This window comes from Oncorhynchus mykiss, chromosome 24, assembly GCF_057628025.1.
Source record: "Oncorhynchus mykiss isolate SJ-2025 chromosome 24, ASM5762802v1, whole genome shotgun sequence".
Lineage (NCBI taxonomy): Eukaryota > Metazoa > Chordata > Actinopteri > Salmoniformes > Salmonidae > Oncorhynchus > Oncorhynchus mykiss.
The window spans coordinates 5,225,405-5,240,229 of NC_143045.1; the positions used below are offsets into that span (position 1 = coordinate 5,225,405).

At 45.4% G+C, this 14,825-nt stretch overlaps 1 protein-coding gene and 1 non-coding gene across 7 annotated transcripts in view; one reads left to right on the top strand and one right to left on the bottom strand.

The window, feature by feature from the left end:
• Window positions 1-3,527: 3,527 nt before the first annotated feature.
• On the top strand, window positions 3,528-7,289 carry LOC118944093 (uncharacterized). 2 transcript variants are annotated; one of them, XR_016491281.1, is made up of 3 exons: window positions 3,528-3,700; window positions 5,587-5,629; window positions 6,145-7,289. It is a non-coding gene; the product is annotated as an uncharacterized LOC118944093 (transcript). The 2 variants fall into 2 exon arrangements; XR_016491280.1 differs by having other exon boundaries at window positions 6,058-7,057.
• A 2,897-nt stretch (window positions 7,290-10,186) lies between these two features.
• Window positions 10,187-14,825, bottom strand: part of LOC110503487 (cell adhesion molecule DSCAML1) — a 244,999-nt gene continuing 240,360 nt past the window's right edge. For all 5 annotated transcript variants that reach the window (XM_036961298.2, XM_036961296.2, XM_036961297.2 and 2 more), the window contains 2 exons: window positions 12,714-13,049; window positions 10,187-12,543 (listed from right to left, as the gene is read on the bottom strand). In XM_036961298.2, the coding sequence (XP_036817193.2) occupies window positions 12,053-12,543; window positions 12,714-13,049 (827 nt within the window). In that variant the 3' untranslated portion in view covers window positions 10,187-12,052. The remainder of the gene's footprint in view (window positions 12,544-12,713; window positions 13,050-14,825) is intronic.

The following is a 14,825-nucleotide window of genomic DNA, read 5'->3' on the forward strand; positions in this document are numbered from 1 at the left end:
ACTTTTCAAAAGTTTTCAAAGGTTTCACTTAGGGGTGTACACACTTTTGTTGCCAGCGGTTTAGACATTAATGGCTGTGTGTTGAGTTATTTTGAGGGGACAGCAAATGTACACTGTTATACAATCTGTACACTCACTACTTTACATTGTAGCAAAGTGTCATTTCTTCAGTGTTGTCACATGAAAAGATATACTCAAATACTTACAAAAATGTGAGGGGTGTACTCACTTTTGTGAGATACTGTGTATATATATTTTTGAAATTCATTCTTGAACATGTGAACTTTCATGTGCCATAATTACAAACGTGTATGTGATCCGTAAATATGAATTCAAATGTTAAATTATGAGCCTAGTTTAGCACAGGGGAAAGCACTTAGCTTTACCGGAGAATGAAATGTCTCTCCTAGCTAGTCATTATTGGCTTAGATAATGGGGTGGTTGGCCATGCCGAAAGATGAGTCCTGATTGGTCTGTCACGTCACAGGATTCTGTCTATAACAGAATGGGGGTTTCCCCGGTCAGTATAGAGTATAGATCATCTTTGCTACTGCAGGTTTTTGAAAAGATATAGCTTATAGCTTTGCACAACAGGAAAAGTGTTGCTACAGCTCTCAAAAACAGTGCTGTTTTGAATTTAGCTGGGTTTAACCTTTTACTGTAGTGGGCTAAATCAGGGTCACACAGAGTGATTCTTGATAGTCTTATACAAATCTACTTTGAATCAAAAGTATACACCACACGCACACACATGGTTATGGGCTTACAAAAAAAAAGACACCTGTTCCATGTCATATATAGAGTTACATGTATTCAATTTTGAGTTTACGTCCCAATATTACACTTTATATACACTTTATATACATCACAGAAGACTGAAATATAACAAAACTGTCTGACATAGAAACAGGATTTTCGTTGTTTAAATGTAAAAAAGAAGAAGAATGATGACATTATGAGAAATACTAATCACATTCCACACATGAGGCCAAAATGGGCGCTTTTGGTCATTGACTGCAGGAAAGGGCTACCTTAGATTTTTTGGTTGAGATGGAGACGTGAATCCTTCGCATCAATTATTCATTTGTAGACAAACTGGAATTAAAGCCAGACTAAGTCAGTGGGGCAGACGGAGCTATCCAAGTAGAAGATACATCTCCTTCAAATGTTGATATTTGGCTGTGATGTCTTTTTGAGTGGGTGAAGATAGGTTATAATCTCATTGATCAAGGTCTCAATCAAATATTACCCAATTATCCACGTTGAAATGAAGTGCTGTGCCCAGTGTTGTCAACCAAACAACAATCAAATATCACTTTTCAAATACAATAAATTGCCATGTAACTTATCGACAAGTTAACAAATTGTATGTTGGATTCACATCTCCAACTCAACCAAAAAAAAAAGAAGATAGAAATGGGATTAAGCCAGTGGCTCAGATGGATCTATACAAGCAGTAGTTGATGCATCTCATTTAAATGTTGATATTTGGTTGCATTGTCACCCAAACACAATTCAATATTACCTTTGTAATACAGTAAAATAGCCTAAAGTTATGACTAGCTTCCAAACAAATGTAACAGTCAACCTTAACATGAGTAACACACCCATGGCCACATTTTGAAGTTGCTGTAACTATGCATTTCTTCCTATAAAATCATATTTTTATGTAACCAGGCAAGTCAGTTAAGAACAAATTCTTATTTTCAATGACGGCCTAGGAACAGTGGGTTAAACTGCCTAGTTCAGGGGCAGAACGACAGATTTTTACCTCGTCAGCTCGGGGATTCGATCTCGCAACTTTTCAGTTACTAGTTCAACGCTCTACTCGCTAGGCAACCCGCTAGGCTACCTATAGAAAGTGTGCATGTTCAAGATAGCTTGCAGAGGTGATTGCCGGTACGTGGAGATCTTCAGAATGGCTTTAATAATCTGCACAGAATCTCCAACGGCATTGATCACAAGCACCATCCAGTTTTGATGTAGTCTCAACTGCAATCCAGGTGTTTGTTTGTGCTATTAGATGAAGCACAGTGATAACACATTCACCTTGTTGTATAAATAAAGAAAATATCTGACATTGTATTCCCATTTGAACGCTGTTGTGCTTTCAAACGGTTGAAAGCGTAGCGATGGACATTTCGATGACAGCCAATCCAAAAATCAGACATAGTTTTTACATTGGAATTTGGTTGTGCTTTCAGTTGGTTGAAAGCACGGTGATAACACATTGGGAAAAACGCAAACAAACTTTCTGATGTATTTCTTTTGAGTGGGTGAACGTACGTTGTCATCTCATTGATCAACCGAGCTCAATCTGTTCACAAATCCCTGGCCACTGCGTCGTCTATACTCTAGCTGCTCCTCGCCTGTAGCATAACATCTGACCCCAGGCAGCCTGGCATCTGCTCGACCCGGATGCCCAATCAAAGAGGTCCATCCAACAACCCCACTATGAATGTAAATTGGCCTGTTTGACTTAACCTATTGACTTTCTTCTATGATAGATGATTTGTTTGCCACCTGGGTTGGCCAGAGAATATAGAGCTTCCCTGACTGTCAAGGAGGCGAGGGCACACCAGAGGGACGAAAAGTCGTGCGTAGAGGAAATGATTACCGCCTCTCTATTTCTGTACCGCCAAGCTCTTTATTGGTCTTAGGCTGCTGTGGCAGAGAATGTGTGTGTGTGTGTGTGTGTGTGTTTTCCATCTACCTCCTGCAAAGCACACTCCACTGACTGTTTGGATCTATCAGCGTGTACCTGATCTCTCTTCCGCGGCTGGACTGAGGAAATAAGGGAAATAAGCAGTATCACGGCGGGCCTATCCCGTGGCATCACGGAAGAGTTGTCACGATGATAGTTACAATGCTAACTGCTATGTACATGGTGGTCAGGGTAGTTGAAAAGGTAAGCCCATGTCTATCGATAACTTTTACATGCTGTCAACAGCTGGTCCAACTCGTGGAGTTCGATATGCATTCTGGAGACCATTCGATCTGTATATTTGACTTTGTACCACTGTATTGCACATTTGATAGGCTTTTATAGGCTTTGATAGGCTTCAAGCTGCTGTCTAAGTAGCGTCATCAAATGTCCTAATGGAGTATCCGAAAGAGTTGTCCACGTATGTAATATCTATGGCGCTACGATGCTACATTTAGTTTATCAGGATCCCCATCAGCCATTGCTATGTCAATACTGTCTGATAAGTTTTTTTTTCGCGTGAGAACGAATATCTTAGACAGCTTTCTCCACAGTGAGGGCTTTTAATTAAGAAATATTGAGGAAGTTGTCCTGATTAGTGTTCTGTGTTCTGTAAAAAGAGAGGGAACTGATGGTCAATACTCAACTTGATCTCATCATTTCACTTTAGGATTTGATGTAATTGGATGAACACGCACACGCACGCACGCACGCACGCACGCACACACACACACACACACACACACACACAGATTGAAGAGGCTTTAATTATCTCACACACAAATAGTCATGGTTAAATTGCAGCCCTCTCTCTCTCTCACAGTATGCACGCACACGACAAGAGTGTTCCACTGACGTTAAGGTAAACAAGAAGTTCAGGAACACACACACGCACACGCAAATGTAATCATGGTGGTATGATTCGTGGTGACCCAGGTTCTGCCCTGGCAGGTGCACCATGTGTCCCAAAAGAGGAGGAGCAGCGCAACAGCAGAGGTCAGTCCCTCAAACATTCCCATCCACCATCTGCCACCGCCAGCACCACACCCCTAACACCACCTCACCCTCCCCGGAAACATGCCTCCCCTGTGGCATGACCTCACAACTGAAACAACCACTCATGTCGGATACGTCCTCGTTTAGCGTTTTTTTGACTCGTTGACGTCGCAACACGACGCGCTGTGCTGAGGTGACTGCTGTGGAGGAGGAGGAGTCAATTTCTCGCCCCACTGCACGCTCTTGAATTAGCTAACGTTGACCGAGGACCTCGGCTCAACATCCAGCCAGCAGGTAGTCATGTGTTACAGCAGCAGTGACGGCTCAGGCTGGGACTGGGATTAAGAGTAGGGTGCGGGGGATGGTAGCCGTGTACAAGGAAACATGGCTCTACAGGCTATCTGAGAACTGTTTCATGAGAAACAATGGAAAGTGGCGCTACAATAACAAGACAGAAGCAGCCTTTCGCTTTTGAAAAGCCTGACCTCAAATGTCTTAAGAATGGTTGCTGACCGACACGATGTAAGGCCTCAGCTCAATTGGTACAGGCCAATAGGTACAGCAGAGAGACAGACAGGCAGGCCAATCCCAGGCTTCACCTTCTCCAGCAGGCGGTACCTGTAATCCCTATTGAGGGGATTTGTGTCTGCGGACGGACGTTACCCAGACCGGAGATCGGAGAGGTAGTGTGTGTGGTTCTGCTCAAGGTCAAGGCCCACAGTTCTGTCAAGAACATGTGCAGCTGTAGCTGTGTGATCTCTGGTGGAAGGGATAGCAATCTGCCGATATAATGAACTGAACAAATGTACAGGGGAATGGAGGTATATAACAGACTAGAGGTATCTGACAGTGCTAAGTATAATTTCCCCAGACATTTATTACAAATAAGGTCATGAAAATCTCATGAAACCATTATGTTTGAGGTGCCTAGTTTTTGTTAGTCTGCCATACTCAGATGCGATAGGGGGCGCCAAAGTCATTCTGACACAGAGAGACCAAAGCGTACTGGCAGAAGGATGGACTGCATAACTTAGCCTTTTCAATGCCATGGCGATGACAGAATTACACCACGAACAGCTAGTTAACAACACGTTTTTGGATCCATCAACGCACAGCATTTTTCAATGCCTCCGGGCCACCCGTTATTGTAGTGCTGAAACACACAAGGGTCAATTACCAACATTTACCGAATTGGCTACTGAAACACCTCTACGGAATGACATTCGCTACATGACCTTAGCTATGGGGACACATAGCTGCCTGTCTGCAAGTCTGTCTGTCTTCCTTGGAATGGCTTGTGAAGAATGACCCGATACACTGAGCAAACAGGAGGTGGACAGTCAGGGCGTTCCCGCAGTAGCCGAGCATTTCCCGTGTGTTGTTTGCGAGCGTGTGCTGCGTGCTGCGTGCCCGTGTGTGTGTAAGTGAAAGGGATGTAACCTGCAGTTTTGCTGGTGCGTACATCCAGTTTTTTTGGTACTTATAAATTATACGCAACCATCAATTCTGGAAGAAAATAACTTTGTAAATGCCTCGTGAGCGTCGTTCAACTGCCTGTACCCCATGAGAACTCAGAATATAAGCTCGTTCTACCCCAAGTTTGTAAAATAAAACAAATGTAAAAATGACACCGTATAGCCTCCAAACATGCTTAAAACTATACTTTTTATGTAATGGATGGCCAGTCCTTGCATCCACAGCTCTCCGTCAATGAATTTCCAAGGGGTTACTTTTCTCCGGCACCAACCCCCTCAGGTTTTCACCAAAATAGTTGTTGTTTCAATTTCAGATTGCCCCTTTAACCACCTTTTTTTTTCCCTGTAATGTTTTATTATAGTCTTTTTTTAAAGCTTCTTTGGCAGTTCACACTGTGTTCTTGTTTACAGTACGATGGCCCGAGGAGGAACAGCCTAGGAGTGTTCAGAAAGAGTGAGTAATGAGACCAAACGATGTTTAAAAGAGTGAAATGCACACACCTCGAAAACATTTCCCAGGAAATGGATCCGAGAGGAAATCATTCGTGTATATATATTTTTTAATTGGTACACTGGTATGCTGCTCACACAGTGTTTTAATGGTTTGACTGGGTCTTCCTCATTGCAACCCAGTTACGGGGTCGAAAAATCATTTTCTCGTCAAAACACTTCGGGAGCAGTAATACGAGTGTGTGGATTTATGTTTTTCTTATCTATAACACCCGGACATTCCGTGGCAATATATCTATATTGATAACAACGTAGTAGAATCGCCTACCCAAAGTAGAGGCTTGCTGAAAGGCTACATTACTTCATAACCCCTAACGTTACAAACCACTTGTGCCTTACTACTTATGTACTTGCTACGTGTGCTACACACAGTAAATTCGGACCTCTTCCCCAATACAACGTTGGCTGTTGCTGTTGCCACTTTGGCTGTGCCCTGTCTCCTGACGTGCAACCGGAAAGACTCCGCCTGCAGCAACGGGTGTGCAGCGGCGCCCCTCGGCCTCACCCTGCCCGTGGAGAAAGCTGCCGCCACCATCCAGAACCAGTTCAGGAAGTACCAGCAGAAGAAGAAGGAGACCAAGTAGAAGCACACCCGCACCACCCGAGCTCTGCAAGACAGACAGACGGACACAAACACACTGGCGGGGGACACAGACAGACAGACAGACAGACAGATGGACACAAACACACTGGCGGGGGACACAGACAGACAGACAGACAGACAGACAGATGGACACAAACACACTGGCGGGGGACACAGACAGACAGACAGACAGACAGACAGACAGACAGATGGACACAAACACACTGGCGGGGGACACAGACAGACAGACAGACAGACAGACAGACAGACAGACAGATGGACACAAACACACTGGCGGGGGACACAGACAGACAGACAGACAGACAGACAGACAGACAGACAGACAGACAGACAGACAGACAGACAGATGGACACAAACACACTGGCGGGGGACACAGACAGACAGACAGACAGACGGACGGACGGACGGACGGACGGACAGACGGACAGATGGACACAAACACACTGGCGGGGGACACAGACAGACAGACAGACAGACAGATGGACACAAACACACTGGCGGGGGACACAGACAGACAGACAGACAGACAGAGACCTCTCCAAAATGTAAAGAGCAAGAGGACTAAACATTTCCTCTAACTCTGTTACCTGTGTTGCGCAGCGTGTTAAGTAAAACAAAGTAAATAGTACAGACTGACTTGACATTATATACACACACACACACACACACACACACACACATACACACACACACACACACACACACACACACACACACACACACAAAATGAACGGACTAAATATGACACACATCCCGTCTTATACTATGTAACTGAATATATATGAATAATATGTCCTTTATATGCTAATGGTTAGAGCATTGGACTAGTAACCGAAAGGTTTCAAGTTCATATCCCCGAGCTGACATCTGTCGTTCTGCCCCTGAACAAGGCAGTTAACCCACTGTTCCTAGGCCGTCATTGAAAATAAGATTTTGTTCTTAACTGACTTGCCTAGTTAAATAAAGGTAAAATAAAAATAAATAAAAAAATGTGCATATGTGTATTTGTGAAGATAATTATGTGCGAGAGTATCTTTGCGTGTGCGTGTGTGTGTAAGCGAGCATGTGAGAAGGTGCACATTGTGCTGTATGTAATTGCAGTATGTATCCTATTTCAAAGATGAATAGATGGATTGCTAATGAAAAAAAAACATACACTGAACACACTCCATTAAACTCCAGGGTAATCCTGGATTGGCGTTCTTTATGTTGTTGCACTGCCCTCTAGTGCTGAAGTAATGAATTGCTCTAGTTTCACGTTGGGTTATTCCGACCAAGTATTCAATCATTCTTGTGAGATTTTCAATAAAACTTGCTCGTTTTAGTTCAAAAAGTTTTTGCATGGCAAAACGCTTTGCCACATTATGTACTAATAAATACACCCCTTGATCCAGCGTGAAGGAAAGGATGGAAAAAGGAAGATATGACTCATAGAAAGATAGCTTTATTGCACAAGGTGTTGGAGTACTCTTTTTCTGGTTTTGTTTGTTTTCATAGAAAAGAAAAAAAAACGGTAGAGTTAAACAAGCAATTGCAAATTGAAGCAAATTTTCCATAAAACTTTAAGAACTCTCTCAGTATTTTTTAAAACGCTTTTCCCCTCACCCCTTTTTCATAAATGTGTTTCTCCATCTTTATTTTTATACCAACAAATAATTCAGAGCATGCAATGCCGTTTTTCCTCAACAGAAAAAAAAAAAAAAAAAAAGTGAACAAGAAAGAAAATCAATATTTTAAGCAAAACGTCTTGAAAAAGAGGAACCAATTGTGAAAGCAATTCTGGATTTCGTTTGTTGTTGCCCCATTCAAAAATCTAATTCTAAAGCAGTGTCACTATAATTCTATAGTTTTCTTTAACCCTCTCCTGTTTAAAGTTATAACTTGAATCAAAGTTTACATTGTTGCCCTGGTTTCATTTGGAGATGTTGAAAACAGTACTTATTTATACAAAACACTTTGCTATGTACAAGAGTCTTTAATAGTGGGGTAGCAATGCTGTTGGGGCAGGAGGTGCCGGTAGGGGGGAATCTGAGACCCCCTTGAGACCTGATATTAACATGTGCCCTGGCAATGGATCTGTGGTCACATCCGGTCACACCCAATCAAATTGGTCTGGAGTAGACATTGTGGGTCAAATCTGATCACAGGGCACGTTATTACCAGGTGTAACTGAGAGTCTGATTGGTCAAATAGGTGGGGTAAAGGTCAGGGTAGGGTGGGGAGTTTGATCCCTGACCCCATCCAATATGCACACGGCTTTTCCTGGGATTGGTTGGATCTAGGGGAGTCCCTGATTTCAATTGGCTGAACAGGCCTACCCCTTCACGTGGCACCCCCGTGTCGTCTCAAAGCAAACCGTTTCAAAAGAATTGCATAACCAAGGACGCCAAAACAAAACAAACGGTACCATACTAATATCAACGGAAAGGAAAGGTTCTAGCGGACTCTCTCCTGTCCTGTTCACTGTCTGCAACAGGCGGGGAGGAGCGTGAGTGTTGTCAGTTACGAGCAGTTATAACAGTTGTATGTATGTCCGGAATAAGAGTGCTGTGCACGGACATAATGACAACGGTAAGACACAGAGGTCACTATGTGCTGTCTTCATTTAAGTTCAGTCATGAGACGTCATGGAGGCTGTCAACAGAACACACCTTGGGAAGGTACAATACAACAGTTTACATTTGTGTCTACCATTTGCACTCTCTTAACACCTGAAGTAGGGCCATACTTCTAAGTTGGCCGTAGATTTGGGGACGGTCACAATAAGAATGTGGGCTGGCACTGTTACCTGAATTCCCACGTGCCAGGGTTAGTTGTGCCAGGGTTAGTTGTGCCAGGGTTAGGCTCTAAACTGAACTCTACACGGATGTTGCCTTAGCTTGTGACTCAGTGCTGAAGCTACCGTACCGCTCACTAACTAGTGCTTATAAATGGTTAAAGGTTCCCTGAAATCTTTCTTTTATCTGTAGGTCCCTCCCCCTTTCTACAGGTACACTTAAAAGAGGGTCTTGCTGACCACAAGGAATGCACTTTAACCTCACTGACCACAAAAGCCACTCTGACCCCAAAGCTACCCGCAGTGTCGTCTACTCTCCACCAGAGGCAACTCCAAACCAAATCGACTACAGGTCTGACGTTATTAAAACACATGAACCACAGGGGCTGCCATGGGGTTCACTGACACACAAGCCATTCTGACACAAGCTTTACAAAATGCAAATAGACTGCATTAGTTTGCAGCCAGCCTCACTGGCTAAGGTACTCCCCATCACTGGGCCTTAACTCCTTACAGTAGATACTTAGGTTTACATCCTGACTGGCATGTTTAGTGTAGTTCTGTTCCTGCACTGTAGCTACCGACGTACCTGACAGAGGGGCCAACGACCGCGAGGCCATGGCCTCAATGTTCACGTCCTCAAACTCGGCCTCAGATACTGTAGCTATAACGCTCATTTTCATCTCTCTTTGTCTTTCTTGGTTGTGCTAGCCGTTTCCCGTCCTCCTCTCCCTACACTCTTCCTCTTAACCCGCGGCGTCGTCCACTGAGCGATTGTCTCATGAGTTATATTTTCATATATTTTCAATTACGATGACTTTATATCTCTCTCTGTTTTATTTAACAGTTATATATTTTGGGATATATTTAGATATAAATATATATGTACATATCTTTTACAACAAATATGATATATTTTTTCATTTTTATATTGCGAGAGCCCTGATGTGACATTTTCCATTGCAAACATTGGGAGCAATCAGTTTTATTTTATTTTTTTTGTGGTGGGGGGGGGGGGGGGGGGGGGGTCATGGGGCTAAGCTTTGGGTTTAGAATAAAGAAAATAAAGAAAAAAAGAAACGCCAACTGAAACCGGCAATCATTACATTTTCCTGGGATGGGGGGGGCCTTGGATGACAGATTTATTCTTGAGGCCACTTCATTTCATAAGACCAACTCATGTCCACCTGCCACCTCTTTCATCCTTCCCTGAACACGTACACAGATGTTTTGTCTTCCTTATCTCTCCTTGCAAACCAACGCTGTTCGCTGCATTATCGCGTTTGTATATTCTCCTGTGTTTCAATCTGTAATCTGTTTATCCATCTTTCTGTCGAGTTCATCTTTTGCCAGGCTGGTCTGTCCGTCTGTTGGCCTGCAGTCCATTTGTCAGTCAGTCCAAACTACTGTCATTAAACGTCTGCCTGTCTAGCAGAGTGTGCTAGAAGGTCACAGTGAGACTGTGTGGACGGGGGGGGGGGGGGTGGGGGGGTGGGGGGGTGGTGGGTTGGAAGTGTTTGGGTAGACAGGGGGGGGAGGTATGGAGGAATGGGGGTGTGGTGGGTTGGAAGTGTTTGGGTAGACAGGGGGAGGGAGGTATGGAGGAATGGGGGTGTGGTGGGTTGGAAGTGTTTGGGTAGACAGAGGGGGGGGGGCTGTATGGAGGAAAGGGGTGTGTGGCACCAACCCGCACATGATCAATAGAACAAAGGGTTTTCTTCCTGCTTCAGGGGACTGGAGAGAAAGACAGAGAGGGGCCAAGAGGAGGGGTGGTCATTTCACCCCTGCGCCTCTAATGAACGGCAAATCAACTCCCTCGCTCTGTCCATCTTCCCCGTCATCTCCAAGGCGACGCTGCCAGTGTCAATCACACCGGGCCAACCAAAGTCCAGAAGGGAGAGACCGACATGTGATGTCATACAGTGTGACGTCATCGTCCCCAAACCACTGTCACAAGTAACAAATGGACAGGAGTATTTTTAACACAGGCCTCCGCCAAGGAGTCAGCATACAGATTGATTAAAAAGGTCCACAGCAGGTGTGTGCCAGCCACATGTATACATATATATTTACACATATACACGCACACACGCAGGCTCGTGACGGTTCTGTGAAATCCATTCTAACCTCTTTTAATGCACATGAGTTTATATATTCCCAAAAGAGAAAAGCAAACATAAAAAACAAAAATACAGTTCTGATTCATCTTTCGTATGAAGACGATTCCTGTCCCCCCCCTCCTCCCCCCCCCCCCGCTCTGTTTCCTGTTGTCCTATAAAATAGTCAGTAACACTCTATACAGTGTCACGAATTGCATGAGAAAAATTCCCCAAGGCTCCTCCAACATCGTCGTGGAAACGACAGTCTGTTGCCTGTTTGTGTGAGTCCGTACCAGGATGGCTCTTGGAGGGCCAGAGGACAGACAACCGAGGTTGTTGGTTTATGCATAAACACTTTCCGTGGCAACGCGCTGCTTTTGTATGAACTCTGAACTTTCCGTTCAGAGACGCGAAAAGAAACAGGTGAAACGGCCTAAAACATCTAGACAGGTTTATGTGAAACTGCATCTCGGTTTATCGTTTACCGTTCTGAATTTAAAAAAAAAACACAAAAAAACAAGTGCACGTGGAAAGTATTTTGTGCATAAGTTCTGAGGTGTCTCAACAGATAATTGGAGAGAGAGAAGAGAGAGAGAGAGAGGGATAGTGGGAGAGTGAGAGATAGGGAAAAATGTTTGCAAAAACAAATATAAAATGATATTGAGTTTAGCAAGTTATTTCCAAGGAAGGTAATGCAAAACAACAGATAGAGAGAGAGAGAAAAAAGGCAGAAAGAAGACAAACCCCTGTGCTATAAAAAGCCCAATCTGGCCCCTGCCGAGCGGCCCCCCTCTGGCCTGACAGTGCAGGAGTCAGGTGTGTGTACGTGTGTCTGTGTGGCCCCTAAACCCTTCCCAAGGCTCCAACATCCACGCCAGTGGCTCCTGCTACACCAGTGTATAGGATTTGGAGTAGGCCCCGCCAGCCGCCTGCTTCTGTCTCTCTAGTCTGCCCGGGCCTGACGAGCTGCTCTCCAGCAGAGGGTCTCTAGAGTCTCCTCCCGCGACTGCGTCGGTAGCGGCTGCAGCGCTCTGCGCAGAGGAAGAGGAGGAGCCGGGCATGGTGAGAGTCCTCTGGGGCAGGGAAGAGGTGCTGGAACCACCAGACGGCCCTCCAGTCGCCCCTCCTACACCACCACCACCCCCTGATGCTCCCCCTGAGGCGCTGAGGCCGGCCAGGCCAGCGTGGCCCACAGTCAGAGCCTGCTGCTGCTTGGAGTCCAGAGTCATGTGACGGCCCTGGGTGTGGTACGCCCGCTGGGCCAGGCTGCGGATGGAGGCCTCACGGGGCGGCACCACCGGGCACGGGTCACGCAGCTCCGACTGCTTCCGGAAGAAAGGGTCTGTCTTCATGTAGAGGGGAAGGTTACAGTAGTCACCTGGGATGGGGGGGATGAAAGAGAGAACGAGGGAGAGATAACGATTTGACAAGCATCTTTATCAGGCACATTTGTTAAAGGTCACTCTGTTCACTCTAAACATGCTTAGAGGCCTTTGCATTAGACTGACCTACAGGATCATTCTAATCAACCGCAGGTCTGATACTCACTTTTGCCAGTCCACTCGCTCTTGTTGGCGCGGTGGGGGATGGGCACGGCAACGTTGGTAGGTCTTCCGCGGTCGTATTCCTGGGGTTTGGGTGGCGAGGCGGTGAAGCGACACAGGCCCGTCTCGGACGGCGTGCTCATGGAGGTCATGCTGTCGGCGTTGTCGTTGGTGCCCGTGGTCATCTGGTCTGAGGAACTGTCGGAGATGAAGCACTCAGTGATCTCAAACTTGGCGTGCTGCAGGTGCTCCTCAAGCTTGGCGTGTTCATAGGCCCGCGCCAGCTCCTCATAGGTGGAGGACGCGCTCTCTGTGGACACCATGCTGTTACGCCCTTTATCTGAGGACAGAGAGAGACAGAGAGGGAGAGAGAGTGAGAGAGAGAGACAGAGAGAGAGAGACAGAGAGAGCGGGAGAAAGAGAGAGAGAGACAGAGCGAGGGAGACAGAGAGAGAGAGAGAGAGACAGAGAGAGCGGGAGAAAGAGAGAGAGAGACAGAAAGAGGGAGACAGAGAGAGAGGGAGACAGAGAGAGACAGAGAGAGAGGGAGATAGAGGGAGTGAAAGAGAGACAGAGAGAGACAGAGAGAGAAACAGAGAGAGACAGAGGGAGAGAGAGAGACAGGGAGAGAGACAGACAGAGAGAGGGAGGGAGAGAGAGAAAGAGAGAGAGAGACAGAGAGAGAGACAGAGACAGGGAGAGGGAGGGAGAGAGAGAAAGAGAGAGAGAGACAGAGAGAGACAGAGACAGAGAGGGAGGGAGAGAGAGAGAGAGAGAGAGAGAGAGAGAGAGAGAGAGGGACAGAGAGAGAGAGAGGGAGACAGAGAGAGAGGGAGACAGAGAGAGAGGGAGACAGAGTTGGTGTTGGTGTTGTACATGAAAAATATCAATCTTACACTGGCTCCTTGGACTACAGACGTGTGTGTGTGTGTGTGTGTGTGTGTGTGTACGTAGCCTATGTTTTGGGTGGCTCACTTGTGTCCTTTGTATATGTATGTATGTCACAGGAGGTTGGTGGCACCTTAATTGGGGAGGAGGGGCTCGTGGTAACGGCTGAAATGAAATCAGTGGAACGGTATCAAATACAGTGCCTTGCAAAAGTATTCGGCCCCCTTGAACTTTGCGACCTTTTGCCACATTTCAGGCTTCAAACATAAAGATATAAAACTGTATTTTTTTGTGAAGAATCAACAACAAGTGGGACACAATCATGAAGTGGAACGACATTTATTGGATATTTCAAACTTTTTTAACAAAAACAAAACAAAATTAACAAAATTATTCAGCCCCTTTACTTTCAGTGCAGCAAACTCTCTCCAGAAGTTCAGTGAGGATCTCTGAATGATCCAATGTTGACCTAAATGACTAATGATGATAAATACAATCCACCTGTGTGTAATCAAGTCTCTGTATAAATGCACCTGCACTGTGATAGTCTCAGAGGTCTGTTAAAAGCGCAGAGAGCATCATGAAGAACAAGGAACACACCAGGCAGGTCCGAGATACTGTTGTGAAGAAGTTTAAAGCCGGATTTGGATACAAAAAGATTTCCCAAGCTTTAAACATCCCAAGGAGCACTGTGCAAGCGATAATATTGAAATGGAAGGAGTATCAGACCACTGCAAATCTACCAAGACCTGGCCGTCCCTCTAAACTTTCAGCTCATACAAGGAGAAGACTGATCAGAGATGCAGCCAAGAGGCCCATGATCACTCTGGATGAACTGCAGAGATCTACAGCTGAGGTGGGAGACTCTGTCCATAGGACAACAATCAGTCGTATATTGCACAAATCTGGCCTTTATGGAAGAGTGGCAAGAAGAAAGCCATTTCTTAAAGATATCCATAAAAAGTGTGGTTTAAAGTTTGCCACAAGCCACCTGGGAGACACACCAAACATGTGGAAGAAGGTGCTCTGGTCAGATGAAACCAAAATTGAACTTTTTGGCAACAATGCAAAACGTTATGTTTGGCGTAAAAGCAACACAGCTGAACACACCATCCCCACGGTCAAACATGGTGGTGGCAGCATCATGGTTTGGGCCTGCTTTTCTTCAGCAGGGACAGGGAAGATGGTTAAAATTGATGGGAAGATGGATGGAGCCAAATACAGGACC